Source organism: Manis javanica, chromosome 3 (assembly GCF_040802235.1).
Source record: "Manis javanica isolate MJ-LG chromosome 3, MJ_LKY, whole genome shotgun sequence".
Classification (NCBI taxonomy): domain Eukaryota; kingdom Metazoa; phylum Chordata; class Mammalia; order Pholidota; family Manidae; genus Manis; species Manis javanica.
The window spans coordinates 253,331-277,835 of NC_133158.1; the positions used below are offsets into that span (position 1 = coordinate 253,331).

A 24,505-nucleotide genomic window follows, 5' to 3' on the forward strand; every position below is an offset into this window, starting at 1 on the left:
CTCTTAGGGAGGCATGAAATCCACTCTCTGGCTTTCTTTCTACCTTGTCAATGTACAGCAGACTTTTCTAAATCCACAGCCTATGTGTGAGGACACTCTATTAGCAGCAACCTCTGAATCTGTCCAGAACCTGACCTCTTCACGTCCACGGTCACTACCACCTCACGCAGATCGCGGTACCACCCTGGCAGTCTCCCCTGGTGTGGCCTTCCTAAGTCATTCTCCACAGCGCAGCACACAGACTGGACCCCACTGAACCACGAGGGAGCGTGCCAGGCCTCTGCCATTGTTCCACACTTTAATCAAAGTAAAATGAAAGGCCTCTGTATGGCTGACGGGGACCCATGTGATGAGGCCCCCAGACCTCCTGACTTCACCCTTCCTCCCATGCCCCTCGGCGATGCAGCCCACCCACTCCTCAGGTCCCAAAAGTCCTGCTCAGGCCACAGAGCCTTTGCGCTGCTCCTGTGCTTAGCAATGTGTCTCTCCACACAGCCAACTCGGACGACTACCTAAGCCTGAAATCCCTCCCCGTACAAGGGCGCATGCAGATCCACACAGCGCACAGGTTTGCTCCTAACGTCCCTCTTGGATGATTCAGGCTCCACCCAGGCAGAGAGTCTTGTCGGGGGTTCTGTTCCCTATGCACCCTACAGCACCTGTCCCACCCAGAGCAATACAGGTGCTCTGCAGCTTGCTGCTGAAATGAACCGACTTATTTAATCTGTCTGCACCCCAAAGCTGTCAGTTCTGGGCAGGCTGACTCTTCGGTCTGCTCAGCAACTGTGGCCTTCTCTTCACATTTCCAGATCTGGGCCTTTTCAAAGCTCAGGTTGGTCCCTCCTCCACCGGGAAGCTTTCCTGATAATCTCGGCCAACCGTGGCCTCCACAGACCCATGGCTGCTCAGTGCACGGCCTCTTCATGTGTCACTGTCTCACCCCCCTCTAACCTCTTTTAGGACGGGGTCTGGGTCCCTCCCAGCCTTGAGCTGCTTACAAAGTCTCTTTTTCCTTAGGCCACAGTTTCCATACATAAATGACTGAACTTCATAGGTTCAGATGGCTTTTAGTCCAGCTACAGATTCCATCAGCTCACAGACCCATGCTCCCTGGCCTCAAAGTACTTTTAAAAAATCCAAAAATGAATGCTTCAGGCAGGGCCTCAGCAGCCCAGCTCTCTTGATGTGGCTCTCAACAGCCACATCTGGAACCTGCCCTTCTGGACTGGAACAGCTGCTGTGAGCTCTAGTTACAGCTGTAGTCATATCTGTAAAAGACTTAAAATTTTACATCCTTATTCTTAATTACTAAATACTTACAGCTCAAGAGAACACCCGATCTTTATTTTTTTTGGTATCATTAATCTACAATTACATGAGCAACATTACGTTCACTAGACTCCCCCCATCATCAAGTCCCCCCCACATATCCCATTACAGTCACTGTCCATCAGCGTACTAAGATGCTGTAGAATCAGTACTTGAAGAGAATACCTGATTTTAAGTTATCACAGTTACAGGAAAAAAGCCTTCATATCTGAATCTTAAGGTCTAAGAAAAAAAAATTTTTTTTTTTGAGAGGGCATCTCTCATATTTATTGATCAAATGGTTGTTAACAACAATAAAGTTCTGCATAGGGGGGTCAATGCTCAATGCACAATCATTAATCCATCTCAAGCCTAGTTCTCATCAGTCTCCAATCTTCTGAAGCATAACGAACAAGTTCTTACATGGTGAACGAATTCTTACATAGTAAGTTCTTACATGGTGAACAGCACAAGGGCAGTCATCACAGAAACTTTCGGTTTTGATCACGCATTATGAACTATAAACAATCAGGTCAAATATGAATATTCGTTTGATTTTTATACTTGATTTATATGTGGATCCCACATTTCTCCCTTTATTATTATTATTTTTATTTTTAATAAAATGCTGAAGTGGTAGGTAGATGCAAGATAAAGGTAGAAAACATAGTTTAGTGCTGTAAGAGGGCAAATGTAGATGATCAGGTGTGTGCCTATGGACTAAGTATTAATCCAGGCTAGACAAGGGCAGCAAGACATCCACGGATGCAGAAGATTTCTCTCAAAACAGGGGGGGTGAGGTTCTGAGCCTCACCTCTGTTGATCCCCAAATTCTCACCTGATGGCCCCCCTGCGACTGTGCCTGTCTTAGGTTGTTCCTCCCTTGAGGAATAAGAAAATATTTTTTAATCTACTGCTATGTAAACAAAACCAAAACAGCCAATTCCAAAAGAGCATGTCCTGACCCACTGGGAGAGGCCGGCAGGCGCCCCATGGGGAGCTGCAGCCAGATGGGAGGAGAGGGCTCTGCTCCTCGCTGACTGGACAGGTCTGCACAGCCTCAACTTTCTAGAGTCACAACACAGAGCTGACAAAACCTTGTTTATCTTAAGAGTCCCTAGGTTAAAATAAGGATGGCTCCTTTCTTGATAAAGTGCTAGATAAAAACACAGCGCTGAGCACGCCCAGGTCCGAGATGTGGCTCTATCCCTCCTGAACTGTGAGCTGAGGGAGGCGAGGGGCCCTGTCTGAGCCTCAGCGGGTCCGTCTTAAGAAGAGTTGTGAAGAAACGGGCTTACGTTCCCACCCAGCATCACGGCCGCGTTCCTGTCCAAGAAGGCGCAAAGCAATCAGTATTTTCTCGCTAATGGCTTCACTACACGGTCTTTGGAAGATTAAATGAATAAAATCCGTGTGATGTGGCTTAGCATGGTGACTGGTCTAATGTGTTCACAAAGCCAAGAGAGGCTCGTAAACATCAAGAATTAGACCACCAGATGCAGACTGACAGCCTGTGTGGAGACGTACAGGCATTCACTGCCCACTTCCTAGGTGTCCCGGGTTCTGTGCCAGGCACGTGCCCACCGATGACCCTGGGACGGGGGAACAGCCCCGATCTGCCTAAGGGAGGACAGGGCGCTCATACAGGGCGGGAGAAAACGCCACGTCTGACTGCACAGAAAAGGGACGGGAGGCATTCTGAGGTCCGGGGACTGCTCAGTGGTCGGGAGTCCAACGACTATCTTCCTGATGCCCCCTTGCCGAGCCCCGTCTTTCTCCATAGCCGACTGGGACCAGGGTGACACCCAGTGCAGGGCTATGACCCCAAGGCCACCTCACACTCCTGCTCTCTTCAGCCACTCTGAGAAGGTATTTTGTTAGCAGCCCCGCAGAAAAGCTCACGTGACAAGGAACTGAGGCCCCGTGCCCACAGCCCGCGAACCAGCTTCGCGGCACAGGGTCCAGCCCAAGGCGAGCCTCCCAGACACGGCAGCCTCCTGGGCACCTCGCCTGGCGCACCAGCTAAGCTGCCCTCAGGCTCCAGACCCCCAGGGCCATGGGACATACTGTTTTCTGCTTTCAGTCACTCAGATTCAGGGCGATTTTCACACAGCAGTAAGTGACCGCTACGGGTATGCTGACATGCCATGGTTGGCACTGGGCTGTCCTGCACGATTTTCCTGCCTCAAAGGCTGACTGGGAAAAGGCAGGGCTTCGAGCAGAGCAGCTTCATGTGATGCAGAGAATCTTTATGTCTTCCCAACACTTTCAGTTGTGCTGTTTTATACACAACTACCCAGTAAAATGTTCTGTTCTCGGGTTAGAATTTAACATGAAAAAGTAAATTCAAGTAAGAAAGACACGGTGGAGTTTTATAATTTGAGGTAAAAAGTTATCAAGAATCCACAGCACAAGGGGAGTTCTGCAGGGCCAGAAGAGGTGGAGCCACTGCACCCGGCTTCTGGTGCCTGGGAGTGGGTGCAGATGCGGAGTGGGGGGGGGGGCTCCACCAGAAGCTTCAAACAGCAGGATCTGCAGGTTCACCCTCTGAAGGGAACGCAACATAGAACCCAGAAGAGAGCCCCAGACGATCCAGACGCCGCTCCACAAGCACCCTGTCTAGGCCATGCACCCTTCCTGGCCAACAATGCGGTACAGGACCCACCCCATCACCACCTGGATTCTGCGTGTGCTAGTAACCCACCCTCTTATAGCCCCTGTTGTCCAAGTCCCTAAAAGACTAGAGAACAACAGGAGAGCAGCTATCAGGGTGAGACGCACACACACACTCACTCCCCAAGTGCAGGTCGCCTCTGGGAAGTTTTTCTCCAACGGCCTCACCTCTCTGCACCTTCCAGGTGCTCTCCTGTCTCCAAAGCAGCGAACACCACATGCTGTCATTTGTTTTCACAACTGTCTCACCCCTAAACTAAACTAAGTTCCCCAAAGGTAGACTTTCCTGCCCGCCCTTCCGCCTTCCGACAGCGATCTGGTGCACACAGCCAACAGACCGTAAACAAGAGCCTATGATGCGCCAAGTCGTGTGCTTACAAAGACACCCCATCAATCCTGCCCTCATATGGGAAGTGGACAGGTGATTAGCAATGGCAATACAGCAAGTGCTGTTAGGCAGCCAATGGGGAGGGCATGTCACCCAAGGGTGCAGGACTGAGGAATGCAGAGGGAGGCAGTGGCGAAAGGGGCCTTGTGGGCAGAATGCACCAAGGGGGCACAGAGAACAAGGCCATGAGGGAAGCCTGCATGTGGTGTGGCGTGACCACCACACAGCCGAACCAGGAGCTGAGCAGCCAGTGCATCCTAAGGCAGGAGAGGGCCGGGGAACTGGGGCGGGCTGGCATGTAGCAAGCACAGGACAGTGCCTGGAGCACCTTCTTGTCCACACAGAGAAAAGGCTGCTTAGCAGCTCAGCATGGCCCAGCCCCCATCTTCCACCGTAAGAGGGGAAAAGCAGGAGGCCAAGGTCAGATCTGAGGAAGGCCTGGTTAAAAGGGATCATGGACAAGAGGCTCCTAACTCCAGAACAGATTAACCTCTACCTTCTGATATTTATCTTGAAGACAAAAGGTATTCAAAATCCTTGAATAAGGTATGGATCTATATGGATTCTACTTTACTGGTGACAAATAGGTTAAGTCTGTCAGTCAAAGATCCAACTTTTAAAGAAGGGAGAATTTGATTCTATCATGTACCTTGAAAGCTGAGAGGTCTAAGAAGCTCAAGTTTAGATAATTAGTTTCAGAATGTGAACAGAGTCCCTTTTATTTACCATCACTGGCTGATAATCCTTTTGAAAAGGCAAAGCAAACAAACAAAAAAAAAGGACAGAAGACAGCTAGAGACCAGCAGAGCTGGCTGCCATGTCAAAAAGCTACCCTGAGCCACACTTACAGCCTCTTTCTCTCTGTCCATGATGGTCTCCAGCTCCTCAAAATGTCGAAGTTTGATCTCCAGTTTCTTCATCTGAGTCTCAACCAGGAGAGCTACCAGAGACTTGATCTTTCTCTCTTCCACAGCAGCCAGGTGCTAAGTGCAAAAGATCATTGGAATTATTTAGGTAAACATTTGCTTAAGAGTAAGAGAAGCTGCAGTGAAGGTTATGTAAATAAGCATGGTGCCCCCCCTCACCCATTAATTAAAAGAAATTCCTCCCATCTAAAGAGCCCATCTAGGAGGGGAGGATCTACCTGTTAGAACCTAAAGTACCTGGTTCAGGCAGTAACCCCATCTATAAACACAACATATGTGGAAATTGAATATGCAAAAGTAGAAAAAATTTATGTGCTGTGTGTTTATGTGAGAATAAAACGTTAAAAGTTTCATTCCAAGAAATTTAAAAACAGTACGAAATCCCTAATTAGATCTCACCTAATAGAACATGCTGAGCATTCCAATTCTACTCTTTTATACACGTTCAATCTCTTTTCCTTCATGACTAAATGGAGTCTCAGGCTCAACTCAGAAGTCTGTAAGGTTCAAGGTTAATGGGTTGACTGTAGGTCCCCAGGGGCTGGGACCATCCGTGTCTGTCTCAGGCATCAAGTAAGCCTAGCACTGTAGCAGCGTCTGACATGTAACAGGCACTCAGACACAGGTTTAAGGAATAAACTGAGTATGGCACTTTCCAGTTTACAAAATGTTTTATACTTAAATATTTATTATTTATATTAAATGTATAAATCATATTAACAAATCATATTAATATTAAATATTAATTTAATTGAATCTTGTAATAATCATTTAGAAAAGCAGATCAGAAAGGACTTCTGATTCGAACAAAAATCTATGGGTTCAGAAAAATTACCTTAGTTATGAGAGGCTGCGGTTAACAGTGAGTGGCAGAGCTACAGTGAAATGTTGTCCTAAAGCCAAAGGCCGGCTCACCCATCTCACGGTGCCCGAGCAGACACTGCTTTAGCGGACAGTTTCCTGGGGAAACCTGAGAAGGGGGCTGTGGTGAAGCCGGCTGAAACCCACTGGCCTTTTGTCCATGGTGAGGCTGGGTCTCCAAGTGCCCTGGACCTGGCAGGGCCCTTGCCACCTGTCCTCGCCAGCTCCCTGCATGGAACACTTGTTCCGGGACTCCAAGCTGCCCTGCGAGAAGTACGATCCCCCCACCACAGACTCCAGGGAGACCCCAAACACGTGCAGTAGTGGGACCCGCCGCCCCCACCACGGACAAGTACTTGAAGCACCTGCCACAGACCCGCTAGATGAGCCTGCCTGCAAGGTGAACGCCACTGAATGACTCAGCTGACTGCACACAAAGGAGAACTAGTTGGTGCTCAAATTTCACAAAATCATGAGCCATAATTAAATTTTTTTTAAACCACTATGTCTTGCTATTGAAAAAGAATTTGGATCTGGAAATGAGGTTCTGTTTTAACAAAAACCCAAAATGTAAGTTTGGCTTTGGGATCATGCCATGGGTACAAGCTGAAAGGACCCCAATGAAATTGTTAGTGACCTCTTAAAATACAGAGAGGGAAATGCTATCTAAAGTTGGGGAGAAGTAGATCTTTATTATATGATAGCACAAAGTTTGGAAACATTGTCACCTCTAGGGATGTGAAACCTCTAGCGAGGGCTGAGGGTCAGGCGAGGCGGCCTCTGGGACGGGAAATGCAAACCCTCTTTCTGTGTTTTACTGTAAGCAGTGAGGAGACCAAACGGGGAACCTATGAGTTTCTGGGTAGCTATTACCCGAGTTAGACACCTCCATCCAGACAATTCAGAGGAAAAAGAGCAAGTTTAGAAATAAAGCTCTTCTCTGCAGTATTCCCAGTGAGGGTCTGAAACAAGGAAACGGCTCCAGGACAAGGACAGAGCCCACAAGAGCACAGAGCGTCACTCAGGGGTCGGCTCCGGGCGTGGCTGATAGCCTCCACCAGGCAGGAGACCGCAAAGTGTCTTTAAGAGCACATCTGCGACATTCTTTCCTGCATGTTCTTGGATCTGTACATTAAGGTTTTCCATCAAATTTGGAGAGTTTTCAATCAGTCACAATTTTTCTTTTTTCCTGCCTCTCACTCTCTCCTTTCCTTCTGGGACTTTGACTGCAGGCCAAGAAAGCCACTCATCAGCAAAATGGAGCTGATTTTTTAATGGAAAAAGATGACGGCTTGGGAGTCAGAGAATCGAAAGTCCAGAGGGCCGCGCCAACAGGCGTAGACAGTACTTCGCAGGATCAGAAGCCCGGACACGTGTGCTTGACTACTGAGAACCATGAGCTCTGTGCCCCACTGCCATGTTCACTGGCTGTAGGCACATTCATGCCCATGTGTCACCACGCTGTCGGCCCACACAGTCCAGTGTCCTGAGGAACTTCGCCCTCCACCTGTATCTGACTTAGATACGGCCATGGGTCTTTTCCAGCCTTAGCCTGGTACACTAAATGAGGCAACCACAGGTTTATCTTGCAAGCAAGCGGGAGAAATGCATGTCATCTGGGACCAGAGGGCAGACCGACGGACGGGTCAAGGTGGTGAGCCTCCGTGCAGGTGTGTGGTCTGTGATCCCTCTTCACCTTGAATTCGGACAGAGCCTGAGAACAGCACAGCTGGACAGAGTGAACGAAGCATCAGGATGGGGGCCTAAGCCCAAGCTCCCCTTCTTAATGCCAGGGATGTTTTCCCCTTAAAGTTGTAAGCGACCAGGGAAAAAGTCCAACTCCTGTGGAACCGCATTAATGTGAAGAAGCCCACGACTACTTCTTAGCTAGGCCATGTGGGATCAGTGATGGTCAGTGGGGTCACAGCCAGCCCTCCGGAGGCAGGGCCACTTGGCTTAGGCCTCAGGCGGCCCCACACAGCCAGGTAACTGCAGGGTTAACCAGCCAACGCCACGCAGAGCAGAATGTTCCCACCGTCCACCCAGGTGACAGGTACAGATCATGAGATAGAACACGACGACGGTGGCTTCAGGCCACACGGATGAGCAGAGCCTTCCCAGAGCAGGGCGACAGAGCCCGCCCCTTCACTCCCAGGCTTTACAGAATGGTAAGTCTGACTCCGTGCCACAAACGCATGGCATGTAGTAGAATCAACCGGAACAGTGACAAAGACAGCAGGTAAGTGCCTTGGCTGGAACAGAGTTAACGGGGGCCCTCGCTGACAAAGTACAGATACCAGCTGGCAAGAGCAGAAGGTTCCAGGCTCGTCGCCTGAGGCAAGTGGACGGGGCTGACTACAGGCAAAAAATGGTCAGAGGCCAGCCTCTCCTGTCTTCTCGCCACAGTATCACCAGTAAAGAGATATGGCGACCGACAACCAGTGTGTGGTGTGAATCCCTTTCAATCAATACATACCGGTAAAGCCTTACGACTGAAGTGCACAGTGAGAATTTCCCTATCTCAAGAATCTCAGGCTAGGGAGCGGGTCCAAGGCCCTTGAGAAGGGTGAGAGGGTACTGCTGCTGCTCAGGAACCGACCCCGAACCACCACACAGGCAGCTGTAGGGTCGACGGGCATGGGCGGGTGGTACAGAACACCATCTCTGCTCTCTCATAAGAACTGAATCCCACGTGTTCCAGCTCCTGGGGTTTCCAGTTTATTCCAGCAACAGTTCTGGGCTTTTCCTTCCAACTTTACCTGAATCCACACCTCCAGACAGAGGGATCCTGAGCACCGGCCATGGAGCTCCTTCCCACACGCACACTCCTCTTTAGGAGGCAAAAGTTGCAGCAGATAAATGCAAAGGCACATGTGACCGAGTCTGTCCAACAGCAACGAGGGGGAACAGCCAGACAGCATCCCTGCCCAGTGTGTGCTGGCACCAATCCAGAACCTCTAATCACCACTCCACGTGAGAGTGTGACAAGCAATTAAAACCTATCAGGGAAAACTCTTACTAACAAAGCTGTTTATAGACACAGCACAAAAAGAAAGTCAGAGAAAACTTGGGTTGGCTAGATAAACTGCACTGATTATAGTGATTTAAGTGACTTCCTTACCATGTAATTTACCACACGGCACAAAATGTGTGTGCTATGGAGACGAGACCACCCTGCAAGGGGCGCTGAGCATCTCTGGTGCACCAGGGAAAGCCATGCAGCAGATGCGCCACCCTACAGGTCCCTGGGAAACACAGATGCTGTGAGCATGAAGATCTGAAACGCGGTTACACAGGTGGGAGTGAGTACTGATGTGGAGAGAACACTCAGTGGCCTGGAGAGAGCATGTCCTTTGCACAGTGACACCCAGAGGCCGGAGTGATTGGTGTGCCAGAGCAGTGCCCTGATGAGGGTGTCCCTGCTGTGCGCAGTCAGGAACAGCTGTCAAGCTTTTGTGCCCAAAGCTGGACATTTTAACAGCCACAAAAAGAGCATGAAGCATTTGGGAGATTTCACGGCAGTGTGCCATTTTACTCTTTTCCTAGGCAGCCTACAGGTCAGCGGAGGGAGGGGAGACGAGGTTCTGGCTGCTACAATGGCAAGGAATGGGATGGACCGAAAGAAATGTTGCTTGAGGGTTGAGACAGGTCCTGATCATGAAAACTTCCGAATTCCCTATGGAAGAGTTGAAATTTTAGCCTGAGAGACAGAGGGAGGTTATTTAAGTAACATGCTCATTTCGCATTTGTAAAGATTCTTTTGCACACTGTATGATTCCATTTATATGAAGTCAAAAATGGGAAAAAGTAACCCATGGTGTGGGGAGCGGCCAGCGACCAGGTGGATGGGAGGCACGGTGTCTGGAGAATGGGAGGAGCCTCTTCCGGCCCGGCTGTGCTCTGCTGCTGGATGAAGGTGCCGCTTGTGAGCCCACAGGGCTCAGTGTGGCGTATTCACTAGCCCTAGACACACAGATCCACTTGCTTTAACGGGGTGGAAGGGACAGACACAGATGATGGGAGGCCCTCAAAGAGCAGAGAAGGGCCAGCACTGTCAGGTGAGCTGTGACCCCGAGGGGCTGGTGCCCAGACAGCCCCACAGACGGGAGAGGACGGGCCAAGACTGCAGGTGTGGAGTGCGGGCAGGCGGTGCTGTGCCCTGACAAAGGACTCGGAAAGAAGCCTTCCTGGCCGCCAACTCCTCATTTACAAAATGATCAAAAGTGCCCAGGACAACCCTTTGGGCCTCAGGATCCTTGAGGACAGCACGAACATCACCAACTCGGACAATTTAGAGATGAAGAAATGCCAGAGTCTAACCTGGCAGAAGACAGACAGACTAAAAAACATGCCTCCAATGAAGAAGCAAAGCAAACATGAAGTGACAGGCACACTGCTGTCTGCGCCAGGACTTATTTAACAACTGTGCACTCGAGTTCCCAGGGCTGGGGTGGTGGGAAAGGGTACCTCTACATGTGGGCTCAGAGTGTGTCTGGAGGCTGGCAAATGGGCGCATTCACCCAGGAAAGTGTGACTGGCCAGTGCACACCCTCCGTGACTGTCTGCACCCATGTCCCTTGGTGGACATCAAGACAGTGTCCTGTGAACGGGTCACCTAAGGCTCTGATACAGTCACGCTCCACAGATCAACACCTGCAGGAACAGTTCGCAGCAGCTGAGTGGTCAGGGGAACTAAAGACCGAGGAGGAACATCTCTATGCACAGATGAGTGACCATTAGGTCGAGGCGATCAGTGCGCCCCGGTAACCACTGCATAAGCGGGGCGACGAGCCTGTAAGGTGACGGGTCTGTGAGACGGAGGAAAGGTTTTTAAAGACTCCACATACTCAGGCCTGGAATGCCTTAAAATGTTAAATTAACACAAAGCAGGCAAAAACATTCTCTTTTCCTCTTATATATGTTGTGAAGCCAATACTATGGTATAAATAGAGAAAACCACCCACAGAAAAGCTGCCAAGTTCAAGAAGAAAATGAGCTATTTTAGGTTCCCTCTGTCTCCTTTCAGTCTGTAAATGCAAGGTGAAGAATTTAGACAAGGAAGCAGATTTTTGTCTTAAAAATCACAAGTATTTCAATCCAGCAGAAACTGGGACAAGAGTCTAAGACATCCTGCACCCCATCAGAGAGACTGCAAATCCTGCCTTCCACCTCCGTGTGACAGCCCCCCCCACCTTGGTCAGCCATGGCTCCAGACCAGCCTTCTGCCCATCCAAGCCGCTCCCTAGAAATGCCCTCCAGGCACACAGGACCCCCCCCACCACCCACGGTGCACGGCTGTTCACACAGCCTGCTCCCCGAGTTCTGACCGCTAGGGCCCTCTCGGCTTCAGGGAGTGCTGGAGAGGCCGTGGGGCAGACCTTGGCCTTGGCTGCAGCAGAGGCGAGCGCAGCTGCCGCAGCTGTGGCTACATTTCCTTCAGAGATCTCGTGCTCTACTTTCTTCCTCCCAGTGCCACTTTCTCTCTCTTTACAAGCATCAGTGAGCTCCTTGTTCTCTTCAATCTCCTTTTCTTCTGGGGGGAAAATAAGAAAGCTTTGTTACCAGAGTGCTGAGTGTCAGCAAGACGGCTCCATCTCAGGACAAACTGGGGCTTGTCAGAGATCTCAGGGCCCTCTCCTCCTCCTCCAGGGCTCTGCCAAGCCACTCCATGCACTGAGTGCTTCTACCTGAGAGGGCTCTTCTGAACAGTACACTCTGTCCTCTCCCTTCTCTGGGCTGCCTGTGTGGTTCCCCTGGAAAGGAAAGCACAAGGGCCCTAATCTCTGAGGCCAGGTAGATCAGTCAGTGATGTGCCCGGGGAGACCCTAGGGCCTGGAGGAAACCAGAAGCCGTGCACAGCATTTCCACAGGTGGCCGAGACAGACCCACTGGCCACCCCAGCACGCGGCCCCCAGTGGGGCCTCCCCCCAACCTCACCTCCATGCACTGCGGACGGTCCCTGGCATCAGCACTGGGACCTCCCTGCAGGACGAAACTCAAACACCTATTTACTGTTACGTTAAAACACACACTCAAACTAAATGAGGGACGATTATACTGCCCACATCTCCTGAGCTTTTTGGTTTTGCATAATAGTTTCCTTGGCTTACCTGATTTGGCATCCTCACTACCTTCACTGTCCTGTTCCTTTTCGCTGTTTTTTTCATTTTCTCCATCTTGTGCTTTATCACTTTCATCTGTTTCGTTTTCGCCTTTGTTTTCTGCCTTGAAGGGTCACAAAAGAGAGGATAGAAAGTGAGCAAAAAGAGGTCCTTTTACAGTGACATTATTTTAGAATACCAACAGGTTCTATTTCTGGCAAGAGGTGGACCAGGTCCACAAGGGCCTTGAGGAAAAGCTGGGAACAGAAATTCATGAAATTCAGAGAAATACCATTCACCACCTTATCATCTGAGGGCTCGTAAGATCACAGGCCTCCACCACATGCAGGCCCTGCCCTCTGCACCCTCTGCACCCTCTGCTAAAGGCCAGGGTTAGTGTCCAAAGGATGCCAGGGGAATTCGGTATATTTATGGGCTAGATAGATCAATAGTAAGTAAACTTTTAATTAGTTGTCCAAAAGGACCAAGAGCAATTAAAATGTACATTATCAACGAAGCAGCAAGATGGAACACTACCAAAGTAAAAAGTTGACAAAGCCATTTTATATAGTCATTTGCTACTGGTTTTAGCTGTCATCGAGAATCAGTAATCATACTCTGGGGACGGTATCAGGTCAGTGTTTGGTGTCATTTGCTGGTTCTGAAATCCCTGTGACCTTGGACAAATTATGTAACCTTGTCTATAAAATGAAAACACTATCTCTGACTTGATGAGGCTGTTTTAAAGAATTAGATAAATTTATAAATTTAAAGTACAAAGCATAGTATCCGGAACAGTGTTAAGAATTCTAATTCATTTCACTATTATCCTCACCCTCTCTCCTTAGTCTATTAGCAATTTTACAACAAACATGTAATTAAGACCTTAAACTCCTGAATGTATCTATTCGCTCACGGAGGGCCTCAAAGCTTGTGGCTCACCTGGTGTGCACAGCCTCCATGAGATGGACCAGCACGAGCAAACCTGGTGCTCTGATGCCCTCTGCACACCAGCTTCTGGGTCCCCCTTCACTGCCAGCTGGGACTCGACTCCCTACCCTCCATGTCTTCATAGCTCTACCTGCTCTTTTAAACCTCCCTCAATTGTCAATACTTAAGTCTTCTCTAAGGTTTTCTGCTGTATTTTCTCTCCTTGAAAATCCCTTAATATTCTACAATTCTCTTCTGGCACAAGAACAGGACCGAAAGCCTACAATTCAATATTCCCAAGAACCACACCTTTTATATTCATGTTTCCAACTGTGCCCAAACAGGTTATAAAAGAAGAGGTTAAGGACTGGATAAACCTTCACTGGCTGAGGAAGTGAAAAATGCCCTGTATTAAACCAGCAGAGTCCAAATGGCTAATACAATCATTTATACTCCCTGGAGAGGGATTCAAAAGGTCAAAATAAACCCAAACCATTCTATCACAAGAGGTGTGTTCTCTGTGGCTTTTCTGTCATGGGAAGATTCAGACAGACAGACCTCACCTTTTCAGACTGCTGACCATCAGTATCAGTTTCCATTTTCTCCTCTTCAGAGCCATCTACAAGCAAGAGTAAAGACAACTAATACCACGTGGAAAAAGTAAGAGCTATGCACAGTGATGTGGACATTTTGAGTCAGGCATTGGGGAAACACTGCAGAAGGGGGACAGTGACTCAATGTGAAGACGTCACCTTCTGGCCGGAGGACACAAGGCGGCAAGTCCGCTGTGGGTACGCACGTACAGGATGCCACAGGGGCAGGACTGTCTCAGTCCAGGAAGAACACGTGGTTACACAGCTTGTTCTAGGCAGGCGTGGCTGTGTGGGGCAGTGGCAGTGTATGTACAGAGGACATTTCAAAGAAAGGACAGAAAGAGTCAAGGGCACCCCTGGCGATGAGCAGAAAAGGGAGGACAGAGAAGAGAGACCAGAAAGGGGATGTGATGCTGAGGGGCTGCATGACAAGCAGCCTTGATGTGGAGCTGGGGGGCTTTAACTACTCCCTGTGGGTAAGAAGTTCATGAAGACTTGGTAAGCAAAACAATGCAATCAGACAAGTGTTTTTGGTTTTACAACTTTATACAGAAACAAATTATTTCAAACACGAGGATTTCTTATAGTTTTAAATAAAAACATTCAAGTATCCTATAGTTAAAATTTTTCTATTATCCTCTTACAAACGACAAGACTAAGCATTTACTCTCAGTGAGGACATTTAAACATGTTCAAAATAGTATTACAAGTTACTAAATAGGAAAATCCCTATTTCTCTAATTCGTGATGACAGAGATCCTTGCTTCAAGAGTTACAGCTGACCAGGAGCTCCAAAGGACACACTATTCTGGGAACCTCATGAACCTCACATGTGGTGGAAGAGCATTTAAAGATCACCACCTTCCAAAAAGTGTCTAAAGCCCACGGACCAGAAGTGGGGAGCCGAGAGGGGAAGAAGTGGGGTCAGGGTCTGAGTGTGTGGAGGTTTGCAGGGCAGGGCCGTGCATGTACTCTCCTACCTTCAGGACGCTGAGCTGTGGACCAGCCAGGTCCTGGGGAAAAAAAAGTAAGAAGGGTGGCCAATGTGATCGCAGGCCAGGGGCAATCCCTGGCTACCCGAAGCAGCAGAATCCTCTGAGGACAGTTTTGCAAATCCCATTTTAGCCAAAATCATGTCCAAGTAATGAGCTCACAAAGAGCAAACACCAAGAAAGGAAACCACTAAGACTGGGCAGAAACATCAGCCAACAGATTCAGAACCCAATGATTACCACACATGAGATCTGCCAGATCCGGAGTCTAGCGAAGCCATGGACGCAGTGCACAAGTAAATGAGAAAGAATCAAAGACCTCCAACCAACAAAATATTATTCAAGATCACCTGAGATTTAAAAACAAAAAAATCAAAGCATTTTCTAGAAATGAAGTCAGGGTAAACAGATGAAGCCAGGTGAAGAGAAGATTACAAAACCACAAAATGTATCTACAAATGTGACCCACTAGTCAATAATGTTGTGCCATCTCTGTATGTTAAAAGATGGCAACTGCTCTTGTCATGGTGGGCGTGTCAAATCAGCATGTTGTGCATTTGCAACCAGTATAATGTTGTCTATGAACTATATTTCAATAAAAAAAATTATCAGTGACATCTGAATTAAACAGAGCACTAAGTGACGTGAACTCCTCACCTCAGCGTGGCAACTGGACAGGAGCACAGCCCGTGAGCACAGCTCAGCAGAACTGAGTCCAGGGTGAACCCTGCCCGGGTGCATGTACAAGCTGTGCATGTGCAGGGTACTGGGGAGTGTGGCGGGACTGCACATGCACGTCTGAGACAGAAACAGACCAGGGGACAACCCAAACTGCCCACCCAGTAATAGCACAGGTAATTAAATTGGGTTATAATCACACAACAGAATATTTTACAACAGTGGAAATAAATGAACTACAGCTACCTGGCAATGTAACGACATGGCTATAGATGAAAAACAATAGTAAAAAGTCTCAGTAATCTAAACAAAGCTTAAAACAAAGTTATACCTCACATATACTGTTGAAGTACATCTCAGTGATGAAAGCCACTTAAACAGCAGAACAGTATTCACAATTTAGGGTTCTTGGCATGAGCAGTGAGAAGGAGAGAAGGTGAGATAAGGAGGGAACAGAGGTGGGAACTACTGGTAATGTTCTAATTCTTGGTTCAGACGGAAGATGTGATGTGGATTAAGATACATTAAAATGTAACAATGAAGAAATCTGAACAAAAAAACATCTTAACATGAAAAATACAGATGGGGTCTTAAAAAACCCCAAAAGCTCACAAGTTACTCGTTATTGAATCTGTATCAGATCACCTTTGACAAGTCATTTTAATCACAGACTATAATTAAGATTATGTGGGAGAAACGCAGGTTTTGTTTTGTTCTTGATAAAAAAAATTTTCTTTGTTATTATTTTATTTCTTTGTCATTTTTCACTGGGACCAAACCTACTATTATTTTGGTCTGAAATCTAGTGATTGTTTTCCTGAACAGTTAGTAGCTAAGCAGGCATTAAACTTGACTTTTTAGAGCCAAGCAAATACCCTAGTGCTCCAGTTTCTTACATCAGGGTGCTGGATGTTGAAGAGGACAAGGGTAAAAGCCTCTAACAACTCATAAATACTGACTGCACTTTCAGAGACAGGCCATTTTCAAATAAAACAGTAAGGGAGCAAGTGGCCTTTAGCTACAAGGGAAAAATCTAGAGCTTTGGACTAAACCTATCTTTTTCCTAAACTACTCAAATATAGGAACAATTGACATAGTAGTGTTTGAAAGGTAAGGGTTGCCTAGTAATTTTAAAGACATACATTCAGACTACTAAGCATAAGTGCTCACGATACATTCCCCCAAAGCGTTTTCTGACCTAATCTCAAACACGTCCAGAAGAACTGAGTTTATAATCTCCCACTCCAATGTTGCAAATTCTCAACTAAAAAATAGTAGAAAGGAGGCTTTAATTTAAATTTTGAATTTACCTTTGAGTTAAAACCATGGCTCTTCAATTTATTAGCTGTTGGGCAAATTATTTAGTCCTGAAAAATCTGTTTCCTCTTCAATAAAATAGACATGATAATACATCTCATTTCTTCGAGGACTCTGTGAATGCTGAATAAATTACTATTGCAGTATGTGGCACACAGTAGATATTTGTCATTATCATTTCCATTTACCTACATTTCCACAATCCTTAATGTGAGGAATAATTCTGTTTGCTATTTAAATCGACCCCTTTTCATTTTTTCAGAGAAGCAAAGGAAAGCTAACCACTTAGTTATATTTCTTCTAACATTTTTAAGTGACTACCCTAACTAATTTTTGGCTTAAGATACTCTTTTTTTAAAAAGCCATGTCAGTAAGATCTACTTTCTCAATTTTGTAGCTTTTTAATTTGTCACTTCTTAACCATTTCCAAGGCGTGGGGTAAGTCGACAACTTACTGGTTACTCTGTTTTAAGACGGAGTCATCCATTGTGCATCTGTTTCTCCACAGTTCATGCAGTTTCTCCCTGGCTCACTCTCACTTGTTTTCTTCTTTAAATAGCATTTATTAATAATTATCAATTAATTGGAAGATTTTTCGTATTTTAATTTGAATGGAAAACTTGTTCTATATCAAAGAAATTTATGAATTGAAGTAAACGTGATAAACTTGGAATGAAAATGATGTGTCTTCAATTGCTGTAGCTATTATATGAACACTAAAAATTAAACTAACGATATAGTCAAAACAAAAAATAAAAAACAAAACACAACAACCTGCTTTTTAAGTGACTACCCACAATCTACAGTTCCACATCCCAGAAGATTACACACACTCACTTTCTCTATTCTACAGCAAGCCAAATTTGATATCCACTCTTTTAACTGGCTACGATTCCAAGATGAAGAGTGAAGTTACACAGTAATACTGTTAACGTATCACATAATGACAGTGCGGTGGGGCCCTCTGTAAGGGGAAAACCCTGGCGGCAAATACTCAGTCTAAGAGCTTAATTGTGAGTTGTGTGTGTCAAGATACTATGTGGAAGAGCAAGTAAAGTGGTTTCTGTTCCATGAATCATTTTTTAAGCTGCTATTAGACATCTCAGAAAAAGAAAATAAGAACACAAACAGCATCTCGTTGGTCTGAATTCTGGCTGGAACTGTACCCTCTCAAAGGCTGCAGCCTCTCCCATATCCATCTCTGTCACCTTGGTAGTACTGATAAACTTCCCTACAAATGTGTAGTCTCACCCACTCTGCAAAGTTAAATGAAGAGGTTATGAGTAAGATTAAATTCCCAACTTACAAGGAAGGACATGACACAAATCAGCACGCCACGCACCAAAGACAAAAAGATAATGTAAAAAATCCTCTGACCAGGTGACTGAGCCATGAGGGGAACGCCAAGTCAGGGAGGGAAAACATCAATGCCATGGTCTACAACCAGACCTCATGCTGCAGAACAGAGGCTCGTAAACATCTTCTGTAAAGACAGTAACTATCTTCAGTTCTGCAGGCCAGACGACTTTGGATGCAACTACTTAACTTTGTCATAGTAGCACAAAACCTACCACAAAAGCAGCTTGCGGATGACTGTGGCTCCATTCCAAAAGGACTTGATGGACGATGAAATTTAAATGTTATGTAATTTGTATGTGTCATGAAACATTATTCTTTTGATTTTTCCCAACCATTCAAAAATGTAAAAAATCATTCTTACATATTGTGGGCTAACAAAAACAGGTGGCAACCTGGATTTGGCACAGGAACCACAATTTGCTAGCTCCTGCTTTAGAAAGAGAGGGTGAGGGCTGGATCCAAACCAAGTAGGCTGGGGTCCTGTCCCCACAGTCTGCTGACGACAGTGACGGGCTGGCCCCTTATAGTTGGCAGGGGCCTTGGCGTGCCCGCCTACAAAAGGAGGACCAGGAGGCCCATCCTGCGTAGAGCGGTGCTGAGGGCCGAATGAATCGTCTCTTGTGAAATGCTGGGAACCAGCTCACTGTAAGAGCTCAGGGACACCTGGGTCGGGGGGACCCGGGCCCGCCTCTCTCTGGCTCTGGCCCAGCCTCATGACTCAGAGGGCTCTCATCCTGCCCCGTCCTCCCCAACTGGTATGTCATCTGCGACTTCCTTCTCTCCACGAGAGAAGGACTTTTCAGTAAAGGGCCAGACAGTTTTATAAAATCACCTGCCCTCGTCCCGTTCTCTCAAAAAGTTACTAAGGTCAGAGACTACGGACCAATCTGACTGACCTGGGGTCAGCAGATGGTAGCCAGATGCGATAAAACTTTTTATCAGAACACAGCCCTGCTCACATCTGAATACCATGTACAGTTGCTCATGCACTTACAAAGGCAGACTTGAGTAGTTGTGAAAGAGACAATCTGGTCCACAAAAGCCTAAAATTTTTACCATCTGGCTCTTTACAGTAAGTTTGCTGAAGTTTCTGATGGAAAATTCATGCTAATGTGATAGTCCTATTTATGGATAAAGACACTCAGGAGACGCCTTCCTCCCAAGGTCTCAACTTTAATCTTGGGATTGGAGGGACGCAGGCAAATGCAGGATGTGCCCAGAACCGGTGGGAAAGCCCACCAGTAGGGAGACTCCAGGGCAGCCCCAGAGGCCCTGCCTCACGGTTTTCCTGCCCTCCCAGAGTCCTCTTTCCTGAGCGTTGGCAGCATCTGTGGCTCATTTCTAAGCGACACAGATGTTCCACCATGTGAGACTCTGCTTGTTACTGAACTTGCTCTAGAGGCCATCCTGCCAGCTTGAGGCAGCGAGCTGCCATGCTGGAAGGCCCGAATGGCCAGGAACAGGGTGGCTTCTAGTTGTTGAGGGTGGCTTCCAGCTGATGGCCAGCAAGAACTGGGGCCCTGAGTTCTGCAGCTGGAAGCTAAGGAGTTCTGACAACAGAGCGAGTCACTGTAGTGGCTCAGACGAATCTATGGCCCGGCCACCACCCTGGCCACAGCCTTGTGAGCTCCTGAGCAGAAGACCCACAAGGCTGTGCACAAATGCCCGGCTCACAGAAATGAGACAATAAATACATCTTGCTTTAAACCACTGACTTTGTGGGGAGTTGTTACACAGCCATGGATAGCTATATACCTAGGGAACTTCTGAATGAACCTTAACCAAGAGCAAGAAGCAAATTGGCTGACATCCAGGTAAGAGTATCTTCAGGGGCTAGGAACAGGACATGGCATGCTGCCAGCCAGGTCCAGCCTACCTTGTGCTCTGTCTCCCAAGGTGCAAGGCTCACACCCTGATCAGCCCTGGGCTCCCCACCCCTTCTCCGCACACCACCAGGCCAGCAGTCATCTGAGAGGTATCTGTGTCTTCTACCTTAGAGCACTAAGCTCAGCTCCTGCTTCCTTTTATCCACCAGCCCACAGCTTGGTCCTGCAGTCCCCATTCCCTTCTCCCCACTTCTGCAATGAAGTGCTTTTCAGTAGTAATGTGGTCAGCAAAACTAGAAGTAGGAGAGAACCTTTCTGGAAGAGTTCTCATCAGGAAAGTTAGCTTTGAGGGGACACCTAAATGTTTGCCGACTACCTGCCTGTAACACAGTATGTTCTGAGGGAAGTCAGGGTGCCCCTGGAGAGGAACTATGATTACTTGGTGGGCACTCTCCCCACCTCCCACACGGCATCTTGTAAACTGCCCACAGTTACTTTTCGAATCACACTGAGTTGTGTCACTTCCTTTCACTGGTGGCTTCTCGACGTCACCAAGGTCAAAGCCCTCCAGAGCTGGCGCACCCAGCCACACAGCTGCACACAGTGCCTGCTGCCCAGGCTTCCTGGCAATGGTTCCAGAATGTGCCACATGTCCATTCTTTTCTCCTTTTTCATCAGTTTAGAAGGTCACCTTCTTTAAGAGTCCTTCTTAACTGACCCAAGTATAACCGTGTTTCTGTCTATAGCATCTTTAATGTATGTATTTACATATGAACAATAATGGTATCTTCAAGTACAGTACAGCAATTTCACACAGTGTGCTCTAGGTCACCGGGGGAGGTCCCCAAGGTCAAAACGACAGCACTAACAATTCAGGCGCTACTTTCTTGTCACTCTCATCATGCACAAGTGTGGCTTTTCAGAGGCTACATGACGCATGACAAAGCTAGCGACAGGGCTGCGCAGCTGTGCATGATTTTGCTGGAGATGTTCTCAGTTTTAGTTCCTCATACCAGCAAGTATCAGCAGATATGATTCAATAGAACAAAATACTGTGGGTTCCTCAATACTTTTAAAGAGTTAAAAATTAAAATAAGTCCTGTGACCAAGAAGTTTGAAAACGACTAGTCCAGTAATTTTTATCTTCTCAGGGAAGGGCAGTACGAGGCCTACAGTAGGAACTCACTCCTAACTTCCGGGAAACTGATCATATCTTCTCTGTATTAAGATCCAAGCGTTCCAGAAAGCTGGCCATGTGCCATCCAGGCTCGCATCACTTCCTGCAACCTAGCTCCAGCCTGCCTCGGTGGGCCACTCTCTGTTCATGTCCTCATTTGAACTCTATATTGAGACTAACCAGGCTTACGCCCCACCCTCTGAACGACCGTCTGTCATCATTTCTACACCTGTGTTCACACTGTACCACAGAATCACACACCTGCTCCAGGACACTCTAAACCTCTCTGACGACATCCAGCCCAACCCTCCTTTCGTGAAGCCTTCCTCGACCCGGACTCGCCCATCCCGTCATGGCAACTCTGCCAGCACTTCCTATGTACTGATCTGCCTGAATAGCTATACCGAGCTTCACTGTACCCTCAATCCTCCAACAAGGCATTATTCTTCCATGTAAGTAACTCATCAAAAAATAGCGCCAATTATTAGAGGGTATTATTTGTGTCTTATATAGTCCACAGCAGGAGATATTTATTGTAACCAAAACACTGATTTGATAAAGTCCCCCAAAAAGGGAAGGCGATTGTGTTACCTAATGGAAGCCAATTTCTTACTAAAAATATACATCCTACCATAGAATAAATAAGGGTCATTAGGCAAGTCACTTAAACCTTGGCCAGAATTAGCTAGTCCTTAGAGGTTAGGGTCCACTTATGAGCTACTCAGCAATCTGAATCTACCTTCCAATGCCTCTTGTGAAGACCCTTCACACAGAAGGGTGGCTGGGGGAGAGAAGGCCACCCCACACGATGGTGGTGGATGCCCACACTTGACCCACTGTTATCTCAAGCTCACCAGCCAAGTGTGTAGTCACGTGCGGTGTTCCAGAAGTGCGTGATTTAAAGTGTCATGGAAATGCGCATGACGAGAAGAACAAGGCTATTTATAAGGTAAGAAGAGTGTCAGAGACAAGAACCAGAGAAGTCACTTCTGGGCTTTATGTTCCAGGAAAATGGCCTTTACAATATCATTACTGTCAGGGTGCTCCCTGAAGTCTCCTGATGGATTAGAGACTAGTTCTTCACCTTTTAGAGAACTAGGAATGATTACCTGGGTTTTTCTATGCACAGCTGTGACAAATGTCTTAAACCACACTCTTCACAGTCCTGAAAGGAGCTGGGTGGACAAGCCATGCACTGATATAAAAGAATCTTCCCTGAACGGTCTACCTATGACTCAGTTTCCATAAGAGCATGGCCACTTTTAAGGAGAAAGCATCAATTAACTTAATCTCTCAAATATTTCTAAACCAGAATTAAGATACAATTAACTCAGTAGCAAGAGAAAAATAAAAACCAATACTTGAGGTCATGAAATACAAAAGGGAGACACAGTGATAAACCCTGGACTAACCCTTCATGTGCATGAACAGTCCAGTGCTCAGGGGGAAGGCTTATGACATAGAAAAGGGCTGAGATTGTGTTGTGATAGCTATGTAGGAAAAAGGCCTTACTTTTAGGAGATGCAGGCTGAATTTACTGGGGTGCAAAAGAATCAAGATGTCTACAATTTCCACTGAAACAACTCACCAAAAATAATAAAATAAAAATCACTTACGGAAGGCTTAAAGATGACGGCATGAGAAGTGAGAGAGAAAACTCTTCCCGAAACCACATATACTACAAAAATACAGCAAATACAACTAATCCTGAAAGAGCAATCAGAAAGAAGACTGCAACAGACTGTCCACATCTGGGGAAAAGAGAAGACCTCACAGAAAAAGGTAAAGTAGCAAAGCCACGATCCAGAGGGACCCAAGCCCTCCCCCCACCCCAGCTCACCAGCGGGAGAAAGACAAATGGAGTGGGGAGGGGGCAGAAGCCTATGACTACTGAGCACCCAGCCCTGGAGATCTGCTCCGAGAGCATGAACCTAATTACATGGTGCTCTGGAGATCAGTGGGGTTGGTAGGGGGGTAGGAGGAATATTTGGAGAGACTGAGATAACAGCCACTTGTGGAGAAAAGGTACCCAAAACCAGCTCTCTGAGAAAAATGGAAGGCGGGCACTCTGAAAGACTTCCCAACAGCAGGAGGGCTGCTAAAGCTGCAAGGGTTACACAGAGCTTGCTTCTCAGAAGAAAAGGACAGGTAGGCAAAATTGTCCCGGCACACTCAGCCCAGCAGGTTGGGAACTTTCAGGAGTGTCAGCCGCTCCTTCCCCTGGTTAGAGAGGTGCACCGAGGCTCCCACTGCAATAAGCAGCCTGCCTGCCACTCCTTTCTCCCGGTCAGCACCGTTTCGCAAACCTGCTGCCCCCATCATCACGCCAGGGCAGCCAGAGGGAGGCCCCGCCTACCGCAGCTACAGAGGCTCCTCCCTGTGCACTCGGCCCACTGGCCCTGGCAGTGGAGGCAAGCACTGTGGCTGGGAAGCAGGAAAGAGCTCTTTCCTCCCGGGAAGGCACCAGCACCGCTCACCTGCGACCCCCTGCCATTGCTCCAGGGGCTGGGCAGCTACAGAGAGTAGAGCTTCTGGGCACTAGAGGGCACTGCTTACACCAAGTATAGTAATCATTAAAAATATGAAAGGGCAAAAGAACCCGGTACAAACCAAAATTCCTTAAACACCAGAAAGAGGGCTAAGTGAAACTGAAATCACAAATATTCCTAATAAAGATTTCAAAATAAAAATCATAAACATGCTCACGGAGCTACACAAAATACTCAAGAACTCAGGGAAGACTTCAAGAAAGGGACAGAAATTTTAAAAATACAGTATTGGAAATGAAACATACAATGGAGGAATTTAAAAGCAGATTGGATGAGGTAGAGGAAAGAGTAAACGGAATAGAAATTAGAGATCAGGAACACAAAGAAGCTGAGGCACAGAGAGAAAAAGGGATCTCTAGGAATGAAAGGGTATTAAGAGAACTGTGAGAACCAGTCCAAATGGAACAATATTCGCATTATAGGGGTACCAGAAGAAGAGAGAGAAAAAGTGATAGAAGGTGTCTTTGAGGAAATAATTGCTGAAAAATCCCCCAATCTGGGGGCAAAAATAGTTTCTCAGGCCATGGAGGTACACAGATTTCCCAACACCAGGGACCCAAGGAGGACAACACAAAGACATATAATAACTAAAATGACAAAGATCAAGGATAAGGACAAAATATTAAAATCAGCCGGAGAAAAAAAGACCACATACAAAGGAAAAACCATCAGGCTATCATCAGAAACCTTACAGGCCATAAGTGAGTGGCATGATATAGTTAATGAAATGAAGCAGAAGGGCTCCAACCAAGAATACTCTACCCGGCAAGATTATCATTTAAATTTGAAGGAGGGATTAAACAATTTCCAGATAAGCAAAAGTTGAT

At 47.1% G+C, this 24,505-nt stretch overlaps 1 protein-coding gene across 9 annotated transcripts in view; it reads right to left on the reverse strand.

The window, feature by feature from the left end:
• Nucleotides 1-24,505, reverse strand: part of SMARCC1 (SWI/SNF related BAF chromatin remodeling complex subunit C1) — a 170,607-nt gene that overhangs the window by 14,169 nt on the left and 131,933 nt on the right. For 6 of the 9 annotated variants that reach the window (XM_073230539.1, XM_073230538.1, XM_073230531.1 and 3 more), the window contains 5 exons: nucleotides 13,751-13,806; nucleotides 12,267-12,381; nucleotides 11,844-11,909; nucleotides 11,535-11,689; nucleotides 5,218-5,352 (listed from right to left, as the gene is read on the reverse strand). In XM_073230539.1, the coding sequence (XP_073086640.1) occupies nucleotides 5,218-5,352; nucleotides 11,535-11,689; nucleotides 11,844-11,909; nucleotides 12,267-12,381; nucleotides 13,751-13,806 (527 nt within the window). The remainder of the gene's footprint in view (nucleotides 1-5,217; nucleotides 5,353-11,534; nucleotides 11,690-11,843; nucleotides 11,910-12,266; nucleotides 12,382-13,750; nucleotides 13,807-24,505) is intronic. The other 3 variants (XM_073230532.1, XM_073230535.1, XM_073230534.1) reach the window with 3 other exon arrangements.